This window comes from Abramis brama (assembly GCF_963993115.1).
Source record: "Abramis brama genome assembly, chromosome: 9".
Lineage (NCBI taxonomy): Eukaryota > Metazoa > Chordata > Actinopteri > Cypriniformes > Leuciscidae > Abramis > Abramis brama.
Window position 1 is genome coordinate 45,105,954 of NC_139971.1, and position 10,583 is coordinate 45,116,536.

A 10,583-nucleotide genomic window follows, 5' to 3' on the forward strand; every position below is an offset into this window, starting at 1 on the left:
TTACCCGTGTGTTTACCCGTGTGTTTATCCGTGTGTTTATCTGTGTTTTTACATGTTTACCCGTGTGTTTACCCGTGTGTTTATCCGTGTGTTTATCTGTGTGTTTACATGTTTACCCGTGTGTTTACATGTTTACCCGTGTGTTTATATGTTTACCCGTGTGTTTATCTGTGTTTTTACATGTTTACCCGTGTGTTTATCCGTGTGTTTATCCGTGTGTTTATCCATGTGTTTACATGTTTACCCGTGTGTTTATCCGTGTGTTTACATGTTTACCCGTGTGTTTATCTGTGTGTTTACATGTTTACCCGTGTGTTTATCTGTGTGTTTACATGTTTACCCGTGTGTTTACCCGTGTGTTTATCCGTGTGTTTATCTGTGTTTTTACATGTTTACCCGTGTGTTTACCCGTGTGTTTATCCGTGTGTTTACATGTTTACCCGTGTGTTTATCTGTGTGTTTACATGTTTACCCGTGTGTTTATCTGTGTGTTTACATGTTTACCCGTGTGTTTACCCGTGTGTTTATCCGTGTGTTTATCCGTGTGTTTATCCATGTGTTTACATGTTTACCCGTGTGTTTATCCGTGTGTTTACATGTTTACCCGTGTGTTTATCTGTGTGTTTACATGTTTACCCGTGTGTTTACCCGTGTGTTTACATGTTTACCCGTGTGTTTACCCGTGTGTTTACATGTTTACCCGTGTGTTTATCTGTGTGTTTACATGTTTACCCGTGTGTTTACCCGTGTGTTTATCCGTGTGTTTATCTGTGTTTTTACATGTTTACCCGTGTGTTTACCCGTGTGTTTATCCGTGTGTTTATCTGTGTGTTTACATGTTTACCCGTGTGTTTACATGTTTATCCGTGTGTTTATCTGTGTGTTTACATGTTTACCCGTGTGTTTACATGTTTACCCGTGTGTTTATATGTTTACCCGTGTGTTTATCTGTGTTTTTACATGTTTACCCGTGTGTTTATCCGTGTGTTTATCCATGTGTTTACATGTTTACCCGTGTGTTTATCCGTGTGTTTACATGTTTACCCGTGTGTTTACATGTTTACCCGTGTGTTTATATGTTTACCCGTGTGTTTATCTGTGTTTTTACATGTTTACCCGTGTGTTTATCCGTGTGTTTATCCGTGTGTTTATCCATGTGTTTACATGTTTACCCGTGTGTTTATCCGTGTGTTTACATGTTTACCCGTGTGTTTACCCATGTGTTTACATGTTTACCCGTGTGTTTATCTGTGTGTTTACATGTTTACCCGTGTGTTTACCCGTGTGTTTACATGTTTACCCGTGTGTTTATCTGTGTTTACCCGTGTGTTATTACCCGTATGTTTACCCGTGTTTACCCGTGTGTTTATCTGTGTTTACATGTTTACCCGTGTGTTTATCTGTGTGTTTACCCGTGTGTTATTACCCGTGTGTTTACCCGTGTTTACCCGTGTGTTTATCTGTGTGTTTACATGTTTACCCGTGTGTTTATCTGTGTTTACCCGTGTGTTATTACCCGTGTGTTTACCCGTGTTTACCCGTGTGTTTATCTGTGTGTTTACATGTTTACCCGTGTGTTTACCCGTGTGTTATTACCCGTGTGTTTACCCGTGTTTACCCGTGTGTTTATCTGTGTGTTTACATGTTTACCCGTGTGTTTATCTGTGTGTTTACCCGTGTGCTATTACCCGTGTGTTTACCCGTGTGTTTACCCGTGTGTTTACCCGTGTGTTTACATGTTTACCCGTGTGTTTATCCGTGTGTTTACCCGTGTGTTATTACCCGTGTGTTTACCCGTGTGTTTACCCGTGTGTTTACATGTTTACCCGTGTGTTTATCTGTGTGTTTACATGTTTACCCGTGTATTTACCCGTGTGTTTACATGTTTACCCGTGTGTTTATCCGTGTGTTTATCTGTGTGTTTACATGTTTACCCGTGTGTTTATCTGTGTTTACATGTTTACCCGTGTGTTTATCTGTGTGTTTACATGTTTACCCGTGTGTTTATCTGTGTTTACATGTTTACCCGTGTGTTTATCTGTGTGTTTACATGTTTACCCGTGTGTTTACATGTTTACCCGTGTTTACATGTTTACCCGTGTGTTTATCTGTGTGTTTACATGTTTACCCGTGTGTTTATCCGTGTGTTTATCTGTGTGTTTACATGTTTACCCGTGTTTACATGTTTACCCGTGTGTTTATCTGTGTGTTTACATGTTTACCCATGTGTTTATCCGTGTGTTTATCCGTGTGTTTATCCATGTGTTTACATGTTTACCCGTGTGTTTATCCGTGTGTTTACATGTTTATCCGTGTGTTTATCCGTGTTTATCCGTGTGTTTACATGTTTACCCGTGTTTTCCTGTTTACCCGTGTGTTTACCCGTGTGTTATTACCTGTGTTATTACCCGTGTGTTTATCCGTGTGTTTACCCGTGTGTTATTACCCATGTGTTTATCCGTGTGTTTACCCGCGTGTTTATCCATGTGTTATTACCCGCGTGTTTATCCGTGTGTTTACCCGCGTGTTTATCCATGTGTTATTACCCGCGTGTTTATCCATGTGTTATTACCCGTGTGTTTATCCGTGTGTTTATCCGTGTGTTTACCCGTGTGTTTATCCGTGTGTTTACCCGCGTGTTTATCCATGTGTTATTACCCGTGTGTTTATCCGTGTGTTTATCCGTGTGTTTACCCGCGTGTTTATCCATGTGTTATTACCCGTGTGTTTATCCGTGTGTTTATCCGTGTGTTTACCCGCGTGTTTATCCATGTGTTATTACCCGTGTGTTTACCCGTGTGTTTATCCGTGTGTTTACCCGTGTGTTATTACCCGTGTGTTTACCCGTGTGTTATTACCCGTGTGTTTATCCATGTGTTATTACCCGTGTGTTTATCCATGTGTTATTACCCGTGTGTTTACCCGTGTGTTATTACCCGCGTGTTTATCCATGTGTTATTACCCGTGTGTTTACCCGTGTGTTTATCCATGTGTTATTACCCGTGTGTTTACCCGTGTGTTTATCCGTGTGTTTACCCGTGTGTTATTACCCGTGTGTTTACCCGTGTGTTATTACCCGTGTGTTTATCCATGTGTTATTACCCGTGTGTTTACCCGTGTGTTTATCCATGTGTTATTACCCGTGTGTTTACCCGTGTGTTTATCCGTGTGTTTACCCGTGTGTTATTACCCGTGTGTTTACCCGTGTGTTATTACCCGTGTGTTTATCCATGTGTTATTACCCGTGTGTTTATCCATGTGTTATTACCCGTGTGTTTACCCGTGTGTTATTACCCGCGTGTTTATCCATGTGTTATTACCCGTGTGTTTACCCGTGTGTTTATCCATGTGTTATTACCCGTGTGTTTACCCGTGTGTTTATCCGTGTGTTTACCCGTGTGTTATTACCCGTGTGTTTACCCGTGTGTTATTACCCGTGTGTTTATCCATGTGTTATTACCCGCGTGTTTATCCATGTGTTATTACCCGTGTGTTTACCCGTGTGTTTATCCGTGTGTTTACCCGTGTGTTATTACCCGTGTGTTTACCCGTGTGTTATTACCCGTGTGTTTATCCATGTGTTATTACCCGCGTGTTTATCCATGTGTTATTACCCGTGTGTTTACCCGTGTGTTTATCCGTGTGTTTACCCGTGTGTTATTACCCGTGTGTTTACCCGTGTGTTATTACCCGTGTGTTTATCCATGTGTTATTACCCGTGTGTTTACCCGTGTGTTTATCCATGTGTTATTACCTGTGTGTTTATCCGTGTGTTTACCCGTGTGTTTATCCATGTGTTTATCCATGTGTTTACCCGTGTGTTTATCCATGTGTTATTACCCGTGTGTTTATCCGTGTGTTTACCCGTGTGTTTATCCGTGTGTTTACCCGTGTGTTTATCCATGTGTTATTACCCGTGTGTTATTACCCGTGTGTTTATCCATGTGTTATTACCCGTGTGTTTACCCGTGTGTTATTACCCGTGTGTTATTACCCGTGTGTTTACCCGCGTGTTTATCCATGTGTTTATCCGTGTGTTTACCCGCGTGTTTATCCGTGTGTTTATCCGTGTGTTTATCCGTGTGTTTACCCGCGTGTTTATCCATGTGTTATTACCCGTGTGTTTATCCGTGTGTTTATCCGTGTGTTTACCCGCGTGTTTATCCATGTGTTATTACCCGTGTGTTTACCCGTGTGTTTATCCGTGTGTTTACCCGTGTGTTTACCCGTGTGTTATTACCCGTGTGTTTACCCGTGTGTTATTACCCGTGTGTTATTACCCGTGTGTTTATCCGTGTGTTATTACCCGTGTGTTTACCCGTGTGTTATTACCCGTGTGTTATTACCCGTGTGTTTACCCGTGTGTTATTACCCGTGTGTTATTACCCGTGTGTTTACCCGTGTGTTTACCCGTGTGTTTACCCGTGTGTTCAGCACTGGCAGATCTCTCTGAGCCGCCGCTTCCGCTCCCTGAAGCTGTGGTTTGTGATGCGCTGCTTCGGTCTGAAGAACCTGCAGGAACACATACGACACGTGAGACGCCGCATCATCACGCTCACACACACTTCACAAACCCTCATCCGGTGGAACACTTACACACTTAATGACAACACTCATTTCAGTTTACAATTTACAATGAGGCTAAAGCTAGAAATGCTCTTGAAATGTCAGTGATGATGTGTTTCCTGTGATGTCAGAGCGTGGAGATGGCGAAGCTGTTCGAGTCTCTGGTCCGAAACGACACAAACTTCCAGATCCCAGCGCAGCGGCACCTCGGCCTGGTCGTCTTCTGCCTACGAGTGAGAGAAACACAGCAGATATAATCTAAAATCACAGGATATCATGACAGTAACATGATATTCATGGTGCTTATTGATTATAGATCTTATGAAAAGACACCTGTGGTGGAATGAGACGGTGATGATGTTTCTCAGTGAGATCGTATTCAAATGTCGTAGTATTTTTAAAACATGATGTTCTTCCTCAGTGTTTCTGTCTTGTTTTCCAGCACTAATATCTAAACATTCTTAAATCAAGATACATTTACTGGAGAAGCAAAATGATCTTGTTTTCTGAGAAATACATCAAAATGAAATGAAAATACTTTTTTTTTAAAGGTGCTCTAAGCGATGCTGGGTGACGTCACTTCTTGTTGTTTCTTGTCAAACAAAACGGAGGCTAGCTCGACCCTCCCTCCTCCTCATCCCGTCCCCTCCCCCTCCCCCTCCTTCCTCCTCAATTTTTTTCCATTTTTTAAATTTTGCTACTTGTTTCAAAACAAGAACATTCAAAAGGTCATTTTGACCCGAAAATCATTTTTGTAAAAAAATTACACTTTTGTTGCACTTGAACCACGAATACACACAAACAAATTAATGGATTCGAGGAGTTTTGTGGTTGAAATTTAGAAGATGTATCGGGTCAATTTGACCCCCTTAGGAATGAATGGAATGCGAGGAATGCTTCAGTACACAGAAAAAACTAAGAATGCTCAACATTCAAGCTAAAAATGCTAAAACTTTACCAAAAAATGATTTTATAATGTCTACATGTGTATCTGAATGCACACTGAAGAGAAACGGACTTTAGGACCCAGAGGAACAGCTCATTTACTCCATAGAGATATAAGGCCACCTAGAGTCATGAAGTATCATGTTATATTATTTATTTTCCACAAGAGGTCGACAAAGACACCCGATGTAAGATATTTTGAGTTTAAGTTGTTATTTTAATGTGAGGAATGTGCTTAAATTTCTGTTTAATTATTGATCAAATCAAGTAAGGTAAATAAAATAAAACATAACAAAAAATCTCCCCAAAAATTGCATTAAAAAAAGGAAAAATATTATCAAAATGAAATAAAATAAACTTTCTGAACAAAAAAAAAAAGTATAATTTTAGGGCTTCGGGTCATTTTGACCAACGAGGGAAAGATGTGTTCCTGTCAGCTGGCATTACAGTGATCACATCAGTTTCTTCTGTTCTTCAGGCTGGGAACGGAGCGACGCAGGAGTTACTGAGGAAACTGACTAAATCCGGCCAGATGTTCCTGATCCCGGCTGCCATCGGGAACAAACTGATCATCCGCTTCGCCGTGACGTCGCAGTTCACCGGCGCGCAGGACATCCATCAGGACTGGAGGCTCATCCAGGAGGCGTCCCGAGAGGTTCTGCAGGATCTGACCCACCAGCCCAGCCTGAGCTCCAGCACCGAAGAGGAGGAGCAGGAGCCGTTGATCCACACGGATCTCAGCCGGATGAGGGAGCCCATGATCGACGGCCGTCTGGTGCGTCAGGGCCAGAGACGGGCCTTCAGGTCCATGAGCTGCAGCGCTGAGCTCCCGCCGGCCCGACCCGAACGCTGTGTCCCGCTGGAGCAGATCCCAGAGAACCGGAACCAGGAGAACCGGAACCAGAAGCGGCTCCTGAAGGTCCACAGCGTCCCGAGCCTCTCGGAGGTCTGGGATCAGTGCGGGATCTACCGGCCCTTCAGGAGAGGCCTGGTGACCAGCAGAGCCAGCTGCTTAAACTGCCTACCTTTACCATAACACACACACACACACACACACACTCACACTCACACTCACACTCACTCACTCACTCACACACACACACACACACACACACACTCACACACACACACACACACTCACACACACACACACACACACACACACACACTCACTCACACACACACACACACACACACACTCACTCACACTCACACACACACACACACACACACACACACACACACACTCACTCACACACACTCACTCGCACACACACACACACACTCACTGACTCGCGCACACACACACACACACTCACTCACACTCACACACACACACACTCACTGACTCGCGCACACACACACACACACACTCACACTCACACACACTCACTCGTGCGCACACACACACACACACGCACACACACACACACGCACACACACACACACACACACACTTTAGTGTCAGGGATATTTTCAGGTCAGTGAACTCCTGCACTCTGTTCCTTTATTATCACAGAAAGCATCATATGATCGATGTCTGTCTGTCAGTATTGATTTATATAAACACATTTACTTTAAAACATACGTATTTACTCCTAAAAGGTGTACTAAAAATGACTAATCCGAATAAAACACTTATTAAAAAGATTATATTTTATTTCTTTACCTGCATGTCACCTGTGGAAGCTTGTTTCCACCACAGAATAACATTAAAAATATAAAAAAGGTAATTGCGACATTTTATCTCACAATTCAGACTTTTTCTTGCAAAATCTTGGTCGAACCCGTCCTGCATCAGCTGACCTTTGACCTGTCTGAAGGTTCGGGTCGAACCCGTCCTGCATCAGCTGACCTTTGACCTGTCTGAAGGTTCGGGTCGAACCCGTCCTGCATCAGCTGACCTTTGACCTGTCTGAAGGTTCGGGTCGAACCCGTCCTGCACCAGCTGACCTTTGACCTGTCTGAAAGTTCGGGTCGAACCCGTCCTGCATCCGCTGACCTTTGACCTGTCTGAAGGTTCAGGTCGAACTCGTCCTGCACCAGCTGACCTTTGACCTGTCTGACGGTTCGGGTCGAACCCGTCCTGCATCAGCTGACCTTTGACCTGTCTGAAGGTTCGGGTCGAACCCGTCCTGCATCAGCTGACCTTTGACCTGTCTGAAGGTTCGGGTCGAACCCGTCCTGCACCAGCTGACCTTTGACCTGTCTGAATGTTCGGGTCGAACCCGTCCTGCATCAGCTGACCTTTGACCTGTCTGAAGGTTCGGGTCGAACCCGTCCTGCTCCAGCTGACCTTTGACCTGTCTGACGGTTCGGTTCGAACCCGTCCTGCACCAGCTGACCTTTGACCTGTCTGAAGGTTCGGGTCGAACCCGTCCTGCACCAGCTGACCTTTGACCTGTCTGAAGGTTCGGGTCGAACCCGTCCTTCACCAGCTGACCTTTGACCTGTCTGAAGGTTCGGGTCGAACCCGTCCTGCACCAGCTGACCTTTGACCTGTCTGAAGGTTCGGGTCAAACCTGTCCTGCATCAGCTGACCTTTGACTTGTCTGAAAGTTCGGGTCAAACCCGTCCCGTCCTGCACCAGCTGACCTTTGACCTGTCTGAAGGTTCCCGTGACATCCAGCTTGTCCTGAGGAGGAATCAAACATGAGCTTCGACTTTCTCTCTCACAATTCAGACTTTTTTCTCAGAATTGTAAGTTATAAAGACCAAATTCTGAGAAATAAACTCACAACTCAAAAAAAAAAAAATGCAGTAATGTTTTTTATTGTAAAATGTTTCCTATTTACAGCCAAAAAATAAAAATACTAAAACCAAATGATTTTCAAGTTTCGGTTAATATTTAATTTTAGTATATAATATTTTTGATTGCTTCCTCATTCAATTCCTGATCGCAACTAAACTGACTCCTGAACAGTTCGTCAAAGGGATCATTCACCCAAAACATTCATAAAGAGATGATAAAATAAATCCTTTTTAATGGAAGAGACTCCTGAAGAGACTTTTATCACTTCATCACTTTATATGATCAACAGGCTTTTATTCACACATAAATATCAATCAGTGAACATACATACATAGTACACTCAAATGTGTGTAAACGGAAGCTCCAGCACGAGAACCAATGAGGTTCGTTCTCACGTGTCAGTTACGTGGGTTTGGAACAACAGTTAACGACAGTTACGTGGGTTTGGAACAACAGTTAACGACAGTCACAACAGTTACGTGGGTTTGGAACAACAGTTAACGACAGTCACAACAGTCACGTGGGTTTGGAACAACAGTTAACGACAGTTACGACAGTCACGTGGGTTTGGAACAACAGTTAACGACAGTCACGACAGTTACGACAGTCACGTGGGTTTGGAACAACAGTTAACGACAGTCACAACAGTTACGTGGGTTTGGAACAACAGTTAACGACAGTCACAACAGTCACGACAGTCACAACAGTTACGTGGGTTTGGAACAACAGTTAACGACAGTCACAACAGTCACGACAGTCACGTGGGTTTGGAACAACAGTTAACGACAGTCACAACAGTCACGTGGGTTTGGAACAACAGTTAACGACAGTCACAACAGTCACGTGGGTTTGGAACAACAGTTAACGACAGTCACGACAGTTACGACAGTTACGACAGTCACGTGGGTTTGGAACAACAGTTAACGACAGTCACGACAGTCACGTGGGTTTGGAACAACAGTTAACGACAGTCACGACAGTCACGACAGTCACGTGGGTTTGGAACAACAGTTAACGACAGTCACAACAGTCACGTGGGTTTGGAACAACAGTTAACGACAGTCATGACAGTCACGACAGTTACGACAGTCACGTGGGTTTGGAACAACAGTTAACGACAGTTACAACAGTCACGTGGGTTTGGAACAACAGTTAACGACAGTTACGACAGTCACGTGGGTTTGGAACAACAGTTAACGACAGTTACGACAGTCACGTGGGTTTGGAACAACAGTTAACGACAGTCACGACAGTCACGACAGTCACGTGGGTTTGGAACAACAGTTAACGACAGTCACGACAGTCACGTGGGTTTGGAACAACAGTTAACGACAGTCACGACAGTCACGTGGGTTTGGAACAACAGTTAACGACAGTCACGACAGTCATGACAGTCACGTGGGTTTGGAACAACAGTTAACGACAGTCACGACAGTCACGTGGGTTTGGAACAACAGTTAACGACAGTCACGACAGTCACGACAGTCACGTGGGTTTGGAACAACAGTTAACGACAGTTACAACAGTCACGTAGGTTTGGAACAACAGTTAACGACAGTCATGACAGTCACGACAGTTACGACAGTCACGTAGGTTTGGAACAACAGTTAACGACAGTTACGACAGTCACGTGGGTTTGGAACAACAGTTAACGACAGTTACGACAGTCACGTGGGTTTGGAACAACAGTTAACGACAGTCATGACAGTCACGTGGGTTTGGAACAACAGTTAACGACAGTTACGACAGTCACGTGGGTTTGGAACAACAGTTAACGACAGTCACGACAGTTACGACAGTCACGTGGGTTTGGAACAACAGTTAACGACAGTCACGACAGTTACGACAGTCACGTGGGTTTGGAACAACAGTTAACGACAGTCACGACAGTTACGACAGTCACGTGGGTTTGGAACAACAGTTAACGACAGTCACAACAGTTACGTGGGTTTGGAACAACAGTTAACGACAGTCACAACAGTCACGACAGTCACAACAGTTACGTGGGTTTGGAACAACAGTTAACGACAGTCACAACAGTCACGACAGTCACGTGGGTTTGGAACAACAGTTAACGACAGTCACAACAGTCACGTGGGTTTGGAACAACAGTTAACGACAGTCACAACAGTCACGTGGGTTTGGAACAACAGTTAACGACAGTCACGACAGTTACGACAGTCACGTGGGTTTGGAACAACAGTTAACGACAGTCACGACAGTCACGTGGGTTTGGAACAACAGTTAACGACAGTCACGACAGTCACGTGGGTTTGGAACAACAGTTAACGACAGTCACGACAGTCACGTGGGTTTGGAA

At 44.1% G+C, this 10,583-nt stretch overlaps 1 protein-coding gene across 1 annotated transcript in view; it reads left to right on the forward strand.

Moving 5' to 3' along the window:
- The window catches only part of hdc (histidine decarboxylase), a 21,175-nt gene extending 12,411 nt beyond the window's left edge, over window positions 1–8,764 (forward strand). The window contains exons 10-12 of the mRNA XM_084124830.1: window positions 4,435–4,533; window positions 4,698–4,799; window positions 5,990–8,764. Of these exons, the coding sequence (XP_083980956.1) occupies window positions 4,435–4,533; window positions 4,698–4,799; window positions 5,990–6,547 (759 nt within the window). The 3' untranslated portion in view covers window positions 6,548–8,764. The remainder of the gene's footprint in view (window positions 1–4,434; window positions 4,534–4,697; window positions 4,800–5,989) is intronic.
- The last annotated feature ends 1,819 nt before the right edge of the window (window positions 8,765–10,583 follow it).